The sequence below is a fragment of the Pseudopipra pipra genome, chromosome 4 (genome assembly GCF_036250125.1).
Source record: "Pseudopipra pipra isolate bDixPip1 chromosome 4, bDixPip1.hap1, whole genome shotgun sequence".
Classification (NCBI taxonomy): Eukaryota; Metazoa; Chordata; class Aves; order Passeriformes; family Pipridae; genus Pseudopipra; species Pseudopipra pipra.
The window spans coordinates 47,719,037-47,732,421 of record NC_087552.1 but is presented as its reverse complement, the minus strand read 5'-3'; the positions used below and the strand labels follow the sequence as shown (position 1 = coordinate 47,732,421).

General features: G+C 33.7%; 1 protein-coding gene across 6 annotated transcripts in view; it reads left to right on the top strand.

Annotated features, from left to right (window-relative positions):
- Window positions 1-13,385, top strand: part of CEP135 (centrosomal protein 135) — a 33,752-nt gene that overhangs the window by 5,724 nt on the left and 14,643 nt on the right. For 5 of the 6 annotated variants that reach the window (XM_064652832.1, XM_064652831.1, XM_064652829.1 and 2 more), the window contains 14 exons: window positions 125-292; window positions 1,416-1,606; window positions 2,109-2,276; window positions 3,655-3,796; window positions 4,209-4,293; window positions 5,272-5,400; window positions 7,083-7,298; window positions 7,863-7,928; window positions 8,767-8,917; window positions 9,903-10,096; window positions 10,569-10,712; window positions 11,235-11,378; window positions 12,167-12,244; window positions 12,410-12,561. In XM_064652832.1, the coding sequence (XP_064508902.1) occupies window positions 180-292; window positions 1,416-1,606; window positions 2,109-2,276; window positions 3,655-3,796; window positions 4,209-4,293; window positions 5,272-5,400; window positions 7,083-7,298; window positions 7,863-7,928; window positions 8,767-8,917; window positions 9,903-10,096; window positions 10,569-10,712; window positions 11,235-11,378; window positions 12,167-12,244; window positions 12,410-12,561 (1,973 nt within the window). In that variant the 5' untranslated portion in view covers window positions 125-179. The remainder of the gene's footprint in view (window positions 1-124; window positions 293-1,415; window positions 1,607-2,108; window positions 2,277-3,654; window positions 3,797-4,208; window positions 4,294-5,271; window positions 5,401-7,082; window positions 7,299-7,862; window positions 7,929-8,766; window positions 8,918-9,902; window positions 10,097-10,568; window positions 10,713-11,234; window positions 11,379-12,166; window positions 12,245-12,409; window positions 12,562-13,385) is intronic. The other variant, XM_064652833.1, reaches the window with a different exon arrangement.

The window sequence follows — 13,385 nt, the reverse complement described above, 5'->3', positions numbered from 1 at the left end:
AAGTTTTAAGGACATGCTTAGGCACTGTATTTTCTATGCAAAAAAATGCTTTTTTCCGTAACTTTTTTATTCTGTATTATTCCTTCGTTAAAGGACTAATGCTGTAACCAACAATCTTTTGCAGGTGTCCCACTTTTCTTGACTGTGACAAAAGCTGCTGCGTTGGAGGAGTGTTTACAATGAGTACAAATGCAGAGCGAAGGTTCACTAATCTCAGGAAACGTCTAGATCAGCTGGGCTATCGGCAACCATTGGGAGTGGAGAGTTTGCCCTTGGTGGAAAAGCTTTTTAGGTATTCAAAAGGAAATTAATTAAAAAATAGTAATCATGTAGTAGGAATTGTTGACTTTTGACATAAGGAAGAATGCTTAATCTGAAGGTCACTTTCTGTCAGTGTTATTTCAGAGCTAACATTCAGTTCCTGTGTATGATGAAGTCAAATGTGTTTGCTTAAGTGATGACATCTTAAGATTTAATTAAATCCAATTTCTATGGTCTAGGAAAATTCAACTTTTCTAACCTCATAAGAGAGCAAAAAATAGTCACTGTTGATATGTGCTTAAAGGACACACTCTTATAAATGGTTGTATAAAAAATAGTCTGTTGTCTGATCTGTCTGTCTGTTCAAACATTCACATCTCTGTTTACTAATATCTCATTTAGAGAAATTTAAATTTACTATCTCTGCACTTTTTACAGGACAGATAACAGAAGAAAAACAAATTTTCAGATGACAATCTTAATATATCTGCCATTTCATGGCTTCAGTGTGATTATGAACATAGCAATTTCCACACTAATCCAGTTATATTTGGCTATACATGCAGATGTAGCTATTCTGGTTCTGTTGCTCTCTAGCGTGTAATACAGATGGAAGAACCATAGGGACATGGGGTGGAGTAGTCTGCCTTCAACATAAAGTCTTATTCTGGTGTCTAGAAGATAGTTTTACTTTCTCTATGCCTAGCTTTGTTACTATTTTCACAAAAATGTTTATAGTTTATGTCCCACTAATCTCTCTTATGGTACTTCTGATCCCCATATAAGTACCAGTGACCTTCTGTGGTAAGTGGTGCTAGAACTTGTGAAGTGCTTGGGGGAAAAAATCCTCTTGCCAAATGTCACTTTATGTAGAAAAGAGAGTATATTGAATTATCCGATCTAAACTCCTGATATGCTTTCTAACTGTCTTTATTTTTTGTATTTGTCCTGCCTTTTCCTATTTACTTTTTTTTTTTAAACAAATGATTCCTGTCTTTCAGTTTCTCTTACATGAATATTCTGATTCTTTGTTCGAACCCATTTGTTCCCCCTCTTGGGGAAAGGGTTCTGTTTCTCAGGTCATAATAAGCATTTGCATCTGCAGTATAAAGGCTGATAACATCGCTAACACATCTGATGCTCCTTTATTCCAGTGACTTAGTTCATACAACTGAGAGCTTGCGCAGTGCAAAGTTATCTGCTGGAAAAACTGAAAAAGAATACAGCAATTATGATACTATTTTGGAACCCTATAAAACAGAAAATGCTAAACTTACCCGGGAAAATAATGAACTACATTTAGAAATATTAAAACTGAAAGAGCGGTCTGATCGTCATGTTAAAGGTAATATAAAAATTATGATACTTTTTTTAATTCTTCCATGCCAAAATAGAATTGTGGCCAAATCCTTGATCTTCAGATTCATTTATCTGCACTTATAAGTGAGTGGGAGTGGTCATTGAGTTTGGTGCCTTTAATGAACTAAGGCTTATGCTCAAACATTTCTTTTGCAGTTAAAAAGCTTCTGAGGTCCTGCATATCATTGTTTGAATCAAACATGAGAGTGTTAGAAATTTTAACATATACTTTCATACATTGAATTGATACTTTTTAATTTAAAATCAAATACTCCTGTTAAATGTGTCTTTATTCCACAGTAAGGGTTTATTTGCAAAACATGTAAAAATATATATTTTTGTGTGTAAATATATGCACATATGTATGTGTATTTGACAATTTCATGCTATGGAAAAAGAATATAGGATTTTCTTTATGCCTGTTCTGGTGCAACTAGGAAAAGAAATAGTGAATAAGAGAGATAATACTGCTTTTCTCTCCCTTGAAGACTTGAAAGCCTCCTTAAGGAGGGCTGAACATGGAACTTCTGACTTGAAATTTCTGAATAACCAATATATACATAAAATTAAAATGTTGGAAAAAGAGAACAAAGCCAAGACTGAAAAAATTCAGCAGCTTCAGGAGAAGAATCTGCAAGCAGTGGTGCAAACACCTGGTGAGTGTAAATAATCACAGATATTTTAACATTTCTCTGGGCTTTTTTGGATCTGCAGAACATAATATTTTCTTCCTCTAGTAAGAGAAGTTATCGCAGTAAAATATCCGGTAGAACAACATTATCTGTTAAAATGTTTGGCTCTGAATTCAGTCATTTCTCTGTATGAAGTTTCATTAGGTCATCACTTGTGTTAGGGACAAATTTGAATGCAGACATAGATTCACTAGAGGACTATGAAGTTAAAACGTGACTGGAAAGCACTATTAATTAACAGCTTTTTTTTTTTTAGTGCTGCACCTAATGTAGTCAGGGGCAGGTTGTTGACACTCGAATATTTTTGACAGGTAATTGATGTTGTGAAAGTGACTAATTGAGATTTTTGTAGGAAAAATCTAAAAATACCAAGATGCAAAATACATCTACAAATATTCCAACCCTCTGAAAGCTTACAGTATTTAAAGGGTCTTCTGTTAGCTTAAAATGTTCTGGCTGTTACTTTCAGCTTAATTTCTTTGTAGGGTTTCCTTTTTTTAAAATTTTTTCAAGCTGAGTGAAATAGAATTATTTTGTGAAATTTTGAAATTGTCTTTTCTTTCTAAGTCATTGAATTATCTATGTAGTTTTGGCATCTGATAAAAGTTAATAGATTATTAGGTAAAATTAAAATTTCTCTTTATTTTTCCACACCTTTCTGCACTTCATGTCCTCTGTTTCAAAGATGACATGTTACACCTTTGTCTGTCTTCCTGCGTACTTGCTCCTTGGTCACCAGTCCTCTGGGGTTTTTCTTTACTACATCATCTGTATGTTCTTATTTAATAATTTGTTGAAGAGTAATTGTTTCATCTGGAAATGATACTATGTTTTGCTTCTTTTAAAATATAATGTTACCATGCAATCAAAGAACAAAGTCTGCTCGATATGCTTATAATATTCACTGAAATGACCATAGAATAGAAAGAATAAAAACATTACCAAGCAATGCAGGGGTCAGTTCAGTCATGAAATAGTTCTTAAATGTGGGAGGAAAAAACATCTTTCATGATGTTTTAGCTTTCTTCATAAGCTAAATCACTAACAGATTCAACAAGTTTGAACTGTAAATTATTTAGGGTCTTGAACAGTGGGGAAAATTACTTATACTGAACTTTGTGTGTTTCCTAGTTATAAAGGTAAAGTTTAAAACTGATATAAACCTGCAAGAATGGTGTTGTCTAAAACGTATAAATTTTATCAAATTATTACAGGAAGATTAAAATGGTGAAATGTGCGTGTTCAGAAGCAGTACAATAAATAGGAAGAATAAATTTGTATTAAAGAAGATGATTCTCATGCTTTAACTCCAAGTAATAAACCTTTGGGTCTGGGCTTTCAGGAGGCAGAAAAAGAAGCATTCCCTTCAGGCGTCAGCGCATGCAGATAGACCAGCTTGTCCCCCCATCAGGTGTTAGTGCCTACCCAGTTCCTCAGCCAGAGGACCCTTATATTGCAGACCTTCTTCAAGTGGCTGATAATCGGTACTGTAAAGAACTTTTTCATTTTGAAGTATAGGTCTACCTTTGATTCTCACTGTCTTGCTCTTTTTAATTGATGATAAATCAGTCTTCCCCAAGTTGAGTCTGTGTTGCTCAGGACATGAACTGGTAGATTATGTCCTTGTCTTTATCTTGACCCATGAGCTTTTTCATCTTTTCTCTCCTGTCTTGTTGAGGAACGGAAGTGAGAGAGTTGGGTGGGGGTCTGGCAGCCAGACAAGGTCATACTGCTACAATATCTCAAACAACAGACCTTGCATTAGTATTTTACATGAACAAAACTATTTCTTTGTGAAATGTTTGAGTTCAGGAGCAAAGAGAAAATTCTTATATTGAATTGTGTGCATACAATTCTTCCATGAATTCACATAAACAATATATTGCTACGTTTCAGAATTCATGAACTTCAGTCAGAAGTAACAGAGCTACAAGAAAAACTGGAGATATCTGAATGTGGAATGAAAAATTATAGCAAACAAGTATGTTTATATCATCATTATTTTTGTTGTTGATGTTAGTATCAGTACTATTATCTGGCTGTAGAAGGCATGGCAATGGCCTTCATGTTTTAAAAACCTTGTTGGGAAGGCACTGTAGGGCTTGTAAAATACTATTATTCTAACTTGCCGATGTTGAGCCGTTTCTCTCCTCCGCTTTTGAAGACAGCAGCAATGATAAAATACTTGCCCAGTGGTTTTGCTGATATATTTTGTGTATTAAAATTACATTAAATAAGCTAAACTTGACAATCATAGATAGAAGTTTTGTATGTTTTTTTTAGTGCATAAGTGTTAACTTCTCCAAAACAGTAATTTGATCTACAGATATCTTCGAATGATTTTTTTTTTCACTGCTTGGACTGAATATATTTTTAAAATTTTTAATAGTTAATTTATGAACAGCAGATTTTACAATATTTTAATTAGAGTGGATTGATAAGATGTGTACAGTCTTAAAGTGATGGAATTGCATAAAATGTACATATGTTATGTCTTTCAATATCTGGGGATTTGTGGACACCATCCCCTTTTTTTTTCCTTCACATCTTGGTTTTCCCATTCTAGTACTTCTTTTTTTCAGTGCCTGGAATAGTCACCAAGTTAGCTTATTTAAAAGATTTTTCCCTAAATTTAAGGGCTAGTCTCAGACATTTATATTGCAACATTCATTTACTTCACTTTAAATGGAAATTGTTTGGATTTCTTCAAGAAAATAATCTAGTGGAAATCGTTTCAGCTTTTCCCTACTAATTCTGTTTGATTAATTTGTTTTTCTTTCAAAGCAATCACTTTTTTTCAGAAAAATCAAGAATTAAAATATATATGTCTATACATAAGATAGAAATCACATTTTTAGGTGCATATCTTTTTACTGAATGTTACATATGTGTTTATTTAAACAAAGGGTGTATTAAGTGGTATATAAGATAGCATAGAATATTTTTTTCCTCCTCAAAGGTTGAGCTAAGAGACAAAGAAATTGAGCGCCTTTTGCTGGCACTGGATGGTGGGCGTTCTCATGAGGTTCTCTCTCTGGAATCAAGAACTAAAAGTAATGAGAAGCTTATTGCCCACTTAAATTTGCAGGTAATGGATTTATTACACTCGTTTAGTCAAAACTAAAAATATTAACAATTTAAACAAACCCACAAAACTTCTAGCTCTTCAAATAAAATCACTGTAGATGTTAAATCAATTAATTTAATTTGCCTTTCTTTTTAGGTGACAGTGTTTTTTGTCTAAGGAAATTTCATTTCTTGATTTAAAAGTCTGTCAGAAAGGTTTTGGTAAAGAATTCTATTAACTCACATGTGTACTTTGTATGTTAATCTGAAAGTATTCAGCAAATTTCTGTATGATACCCTGTTTTCACCGAATTTGGAAATGTTTGTATTTATTTATTAATGTACATGCCATTTATGTTTTAGGAACTAACAATGGTATATGTGCTTATGATAAGGAGTAGTCCTGTAGATATTCTCATCAGAGAGTGGGAAATCTTCCTCACTGAACTCAAATGGTCCTCGCCTTTATTCCAGCAAAGACTTGTAAGGAAATGATAAGCTTAGGCTAAAGATGTTTGTGCTTACTGTGCATATTATCATGCATTCAATATCGGTCTCAGAATGAGAATTGAAAAAATAGAAGATGAGCTGGGGTACAAATCAAGTATAGCCCATCTCTGGATTTATACCATCAATTCTCTGCTTTTTCCAGCTGAGTTAGATGATTGTGCATGATGTACAGTGGTGTGGGAGCCACGTTGGAGAATTTATTATCTCACGTTCAGTGCTGCAAAAATACAGAATGAGCTGTGACTTGGAAGCAGTACAGCTGTGTTCAGTGATCCTGAATTAGTAAGTCATGATGAACACAAATTGATTGTACAAAGAGTGAGCCCGGAGCTGCATGAGGCTGGTTTTGGACCATCAAGACTATTCGCTCAGGCTCAGTCCCAATATAACACTTTTATTCTCTGACAAAAAATGTATGAATATCTTCATATAGCAGTATTCAAGACTGTAGAGAGCTCAGATTTTCTTCTGTGTCTACAGTAATTCTGGAGTTTTGAGGAAGGTTGTGTGGAGGTAGAAGTGGAGAATCTCTGTTATCTTGAATCTTTAAAGACACTCTAGGCTCCCATTTCCTGGGTAGTGTAACTTACAGTGTATATTTGTTATTTCTACTCTACATCCCTGCCCCTCCTCACTTTGCTCTCAGGGAATGATATACTGGGAAAAACAATGTCTGTAGAGCAGAATTTCTGAGGCAGTGTTTAAGGTGCTGAAATATGTTAGGGGCAAGATATGTTTTAGAAATCTGATCTATAAGGCTTCATTTTGATGAAGGAGTAACAGTGAGACTAAACCTATCAAATAATACCACAGATGTGGAGAGAAGAATGTGTTGTCATATCTTGTAAAATTTAGAAAACTGATTACACTGGGTCTACCATCTTGATGCCCAAGAATGGTTTCTATACAGATATCTGCTCTTCAATATTTTGCTTTTAGAGTAAACCTCAGGTTCAGGAAATTAGATAAAGAAAGATGTAGTGATACATTCCTTCACCTTGCACCTTTGTAAAATAATTTTTTTTTCATGTTGATAAACATTAAGTTTTAAAAATAGAAAATACTGCCATTTTTAGCAGGATATCACTTTTTTTACCGTGGATATAGAGATACTATATTTCAGAAGATTGGGATGAACTTTTGCTACCTAGTTTAACAATGCATATTAATATTTTAATGAAAAATGTCTTTCAGGTTGAGTATCTTCAGCAAAGAAACAAAGAACTTGAAAATCGCATTCAAGACCTCTTGGACACGAAACAAAATGTGACTAGTGAGGTAGTGCATTTAAGCAATAAAAATGAAGAACTGTGTCAAGAACTGAATGAAATAGATCACTTGGCACAGCAGTTGGAAAGACACAAGGAAATTGTGCTCGAGACTGCAGATAAGGAAATAGGAGAAGCAAAGGTAACCACTAACGTGTCACAGAGTGAAGCATCTGCTCAACTTTATTTAGCTTTATGTCTTCTACTTGCAAGGAATGACCTATTGGCATGTGAAAGGAAGAATAAAAGATATTTTTTCCCAGTTTACTTAATATTATACAGAATTTCTCACTAAAGGATGATTAACTAAACTGTTGTCTCTTTACTGTACTAGGTGAGATGAGTTTAGTTGAGTGGCAGTCTGTCTTTCTTCTAATAACTTAGTATGAAATAAAATCCTGAGATACTTAAAAGTATTGATAGGTAATACATATTTGCAACAGCAATGTGTATGTTTGGAGGGGTTTTTCTTTATGAGTCGTCATGCAGTGATTCATTTAATCGTTGTGCTCCAAAAGAGCATTGGTGTTTATACCACAAATTTTCTGTACTTTCAGTTCATAGGAACTTCACTACTTTATTACAGAGAACTAATTATACTTTATTTCTTACCAAAGTCATCTTCTTTCTTTTTTTTTTGTAACAAAGGAATTGTTGTCATTTTGAATATGTAACTCTTAACATATAGGTTAATTTTGGTTGATAGAAAGAAATTGAAAGAAAACACAGTGAAATACAGGATCTTCAAGAAACAATAACAAAGCTTAAATCAGTAAGTAAAAATATTTTCAGTTCTTGTTTGTAGCATTTTTATCACAGTGTCATCCATGTGAGTCATTTATTATAAAAAATATCAATTTAGCAATCAACAAGAGAACATTTGTAGTAGCCCAAAACTATTTTGTAAAAAATTACTAATTAATAAATGAAAAAGCTAAAGACGCTACATCATATTGTTGGAAAAATAAACTGAAAGAAACCTCAACCTGTGAATAATTATGGAAGCAACTCAGAAGCAAAACATAGTGGCCCAGATAAAAAACATTGGAATTATCAACTCTTTGAAGACCAAACTCTTTCCATATAGCATATATCAAGTTCTGTATTAGCTGAGTACAGTGTTTTAGTGTATCTAGTGAACTTGCAAATACAAAAATACTTAGTTTTCAGGGCATCAGATTGTAGGAAAGACGTGCCAAATAGCATTTGATTAGCTGCAGGGTTGGATTGACTGAGATGCTGTATTGTAATGTACTTTAATATCAACAGTGTTACCAAGTGCCATTAAAAATTGTTTATTGCTTTAGTCATTACTTTTTTTTCGCATGTTTGTATCCCACTATCTTACTGGTTGGTTTCTTGAATTAAGCAAGTGTTAATCTTACTTGTTTTGTTGCTCATTGCAAACTGTGTCAAAAGTAATGTTTACTTTGATGTAATAAAAACCAGTATAAAAACGATGATCTGTAACAAATGTTAAAGCATAAAATATCCAAGTTAAACAGAAGTAAACAGTGTTGTATATTAAAAGTTCAACAAATTGTTTAATTTTTTTTTTCAAATGTCTTTATTGGCACTTCTAATTTTTATAATAATACTTGTCACTTCAGGAGTTGTGCTCATGTCGTAGGGAGAACGAGAGACTGAATGAAGAACTCTTTGGAAAAACAGGTGATAAAGACAATCTTGAGGTGGTGTTAAATCAGCTTCAACAAGAGAAGCAAAGGCTGACAGAAAAAACAGAGAACTTAGAAATAAAAGGTAAATCATCAAATGTAAATTCTTGCAAATTATTATCCTGTAAATTTTGAAATAGAATACTTTCCTAGTTAAGATACAGTTGATAATACTGAAAGACTTTTGATATATGTAAATTAAAAGAAAACTGTAGGTCTTCAGTCATAACTGAAGTGAAAACTTTTGTCATGGAGAGATATAATCATTCTCTATGTGAGAACTGAAAGTTGAGCTTTTTACTGTGATCCCACATTATATTAATTCTATGGCAGTTTCATACATGTCATTTTCAAAATTGTTTTTATACTCTGTCATTGTGAGTGGATTCAGACTGTGTTTCTTGAGAGCTTTATCCAGTTGGATCTTGAAAACCTCCAGGTGTGGAGATTCTACATCATCTCTAAGCAATTCATTCCAGTGTTTGTCTATTCTCAGAGTAAAATATTTTTCCCTATATTGTTTGTAATTGCTTGTAGCAATTAATCTTCATTGTTTCTTGTTTACTTACTATGCACCTCTGTGAAGAAACTGGCTCTATGTTGTGTATAATTCCCTCTTGGTACTGTCAGTCTGCTCTTAGGTCTCCGGCTCATTTCCAAGCTGAACAAGCTCAGTTCCCTCAGCTGTTCCCTGCAGGGCAAGTGTTCTGCTCCCTGACCAGCTTGGAGGGCTTCCCTTGGACTTAAGTTTATCAACATCTGTCTTGTACTAGGAGGGACAAACCTGAACACGGTATTTTAAGTGCAGTCTAATGAGTGCTAATTAAAGGGGAATAGTCACATCCCTCTGTCTCTGTTGATACAGCCCAAGGTGCTGAGGCCTCTATTGGTCTTATGCTACTCACTCATGTTTAATCTAATATTAACCAGTAGATGTAGTACTCCTACATCTTTTTCAGCAGGATTGCTTCAACAGTTGCTGGGAGTTAGTCCATCCCAAATGTAAGTGTCTTTGAGGAAATTAATGACTGTCCTATACACTTGTCTTTTTTATTTTGTTTCTTTTGCAGAACGAGAACTTGTCCTAGAAATAGAAAGAATGAGAGTAGAGTATGGTATAGCCCTAGGAGACAAATCTCCATCTCGTCTAGATGCATTTGTGAAGACTTTAGAAGATGACAGAGATTATTATAAGCGAGAATTAGAATATCTTCAGAAAATGATAAGACGAAGGCCTAGCCCAAGCCGCAGGACTCCAGAGAAGGTAAAGTTCCTGCTGTCTGGACAAGCTGAAAAAATAATGGAAATACTGTAGAAACATTTAAGAAGCCAGCAAATATATTTTCAAATTCAGTGATGGGAAATGACTGTAGTAATTTTCTAAATTACATTCTTAATGCAAAAAACCAACTGAGAGAAACTCCAATGAACTTGCATTTTATTTTCCTAGTCACATTTTACAGCAACATATTGATTAATTATTGATCATTTTGTTTGAAATAAATAGAATTAGATAATAACCAGAAAGTCTTACTGTTCACTGCTTTGCTTTTTCTTCTTAACAGTTAGTTCTTATTGTTTAAATGATACCACCAATGCCAGGCTTTTTCTTGCAATGAAAATTTATTTTGTATGTATTTTTTATGTATTACTATTAGCATGAGTTCTTTTTGGTATTAATTATCCATAGATTTTAATTAGCTTATTTTAACATAAATTTATTGGTCACTTTGCAGGGCGAAGAGCTTAAATTGATCACCAGAGAAAGAGATGAGCTACGGTCCATGTTAGACAGATTTGAAAAACACATGATAGAAATTCAGTCCAATGTCAGATTATTGACTGCAGAAAAAAATAGATTAAATGTTCTTTATGAGCAGGTAAGAAGAGATTGTAATTTACAGTGAAATAACCAATTAGCTTTTGTTGTACTGTGGCTTGTTTAAAATGAAAAACCTTTATAATAGAACTTGAGTATAGACCTACTAGAATGCAACAAAAGCTAATAAAATATATACCTGTTTTTATTATTTGTTAATAAAATTATGTATTCCACTTAGTTTATTAACTTGAAAGCCATTATAATGACATAATAAGTTATTGTACTGGCATTCTGAAATCAGAAAGATAAGGAAAAAGTCAATAGATGCATGAGAAAGTTGTGTAAAGATAAGAGAACAGAGCGAAGTTAGTCTATGCTTGGAACAGTAGAAGAATGATGGTTATGTAGTCAGCATAAGCTGTCACTCCACTGAGTGATTTAGGGAATACATTTTAGTTATCTAGAGAAAAATAAGACTATAATAGAACTTCTGTTGTAATAACAGCATTGAAAGTTTCTTTTGTTGGTGTGTACACTATATTGCAGTCCATGGATGCTAACAAACAATAATCTTTTTAAGTCTCAAAGTGAGTTGAACAGGATGAGAAGAGAAGCAAAGCATAGTTTAGCCTCTCAAAGTCATGTGGAAGAAGAAAGAGACATTGCACTGACTGACTTTAGAAGACTAATGGCAGAAAAAGAAAGCCTCAGAGAAAAATTAAAGGTGAGCTTTTATAGCTTCACTGCTTACAGTGAGGTGGCATATAGGGAAGGCTTATACAATAGTGCTGTGTTTGTATTTGGCTGTCTGTCAGTTCCCCTTTTCAATAACTTTTGATTTCACACTTGCTTGAGAGAGCTCAATGAATTGTATCAAATTTCCCTTGTAAACATAGTTCCTTGTTGGGGAAAGGAGGAGAGGAACGCGCTTGAAGTATTTGAGGGCAAGCATGACATCACCTTGTGTGAAAAATCTAGATATGAAGTGCCAGCCACAGAATATTTTTGTGGGTATACACTACTTTGAAGATGCTTGTGTGTCATCTGTTGTGGAAGAAATCATGCACTTGACTCACAAGAGAGAAACAACAATATATTTGATGCATATAAGGCAATATATTGTTAGTTTTGTAATCTGTCTTATATTTTGTAATTAATGATAATTTAATAAATTAATTTAAAACATCTTAGGGCATTAAGCTATACATGTATGCACCCTGTAGCTCAATAAACTCTACAGCAAATCACAAATATTAATTTAGTTGGATCCAAATATAAATATACTATTTAAAAAAATCTAAACCAACAACCAAAACCAAACTCAGTGATGTTATATTAAACTGCAGTGGTGTATTTTCAACTAATGTTCTGTAGTTTTACAGAGAGAGCTTTGCATTTGGTCATTCATCAAAGAATGTAAAGCAATGTTTTCTTAAACATGAAGCTTAAATTTCTATGATTAAATCTAAAAATGTCTACCTTGTTACATGTAATTCTGTATTTCTATCTCAGATTCAGCAAGAAGCAGCAAACCTTGAAAAATCAAAGATGCAGCATGACATTTCAGAACTGGAGAATAACATTCAAGGAGTAAGTGTGTTTTTAGGAAGTAAGCTTTTATTATTTCTAAAATAGGATAGACTGTTCCAGCAATTAATTTTATTAACTGTTTTCAACTTAAATTTATTTAAAAGCCAAGCTGTGATAGCTTTCTGCAAAAATAACGTTTGGTTATTTATTTATTTTAAATTGCAGCTTGAGATGGAAAGGTGTGAACTAAAGTCTACAGTCTCCATTCTGAAAGAAAGAACAAACTATTTGGAAAATGAATTAAAATTGAAGTCCAGTAAACTTGCCCAGACTTCTGACGATTCTTCTCAATTTAAAGCTGAGATTTGCTCACTTCAGTAAGTCTGATACAAAATGTGGTGATCTTTCAGAGATGCTAAAGCAATTTTGTTTATTCTATGACTCTATAACAGAGTTGAGTTCCTGAGAAAGACCATAAAATATTTTTAAAATCACTTATACTGTTTGTGTCTTATGGAAAAGTAAGTGTGAGTCAGGAAAGTGCTGTGGTGGCTTTTCACAACAAGCTCCTCCTGGACTTATTTGATGACCAGATAAACCTATAACTTTTATGGCAGGTTGTGAATGAAAATTTTCTCCTTCTTCTAGAATAGTTTCCTGTAATAATCATGTTCTCTGCTTATGAATGTAGCAGAACAGAATGCTGTTTGTTGAAAGGAAGACAGATGCCTTTACAAACTGCAGCAGTAGAGCCAGATTGTGCCAGTTTTACAAAGTTGTCAGTAATAGTGAAAATTTTATGCCAGGCAGCAGGCATTGATATTCCACAACTGAGTGGTTCATGGACCATCATTCTGTAATGGCATTTTACATGAGCTGTTTTTCTTGTATTGCTCTCTTTCATATGCTAATGCTATCATGTGCATACCACAGTTTTGAGAGCTGACATCTTGTGATCCATAGACACAGTCTGTGGGGATTTAACCAACTTGCTCAGAACTGGGGGATCAAGTGTACCTATGTATTTTTAAGGCCTGTTTAAACGTGCAGGATCATTGCTGTGCTCTTTTAAAGTTGTTTTAGAAAAGAGCTCCCATCAGCTGTCTAAATGTCATAGAACAAGGAAAAGGCTTAGAGAAAGTACAAACAGAGTATTGAAACTCTGGGCAGAAATTTGAAAATACAGGTAGAACTGAGAGGC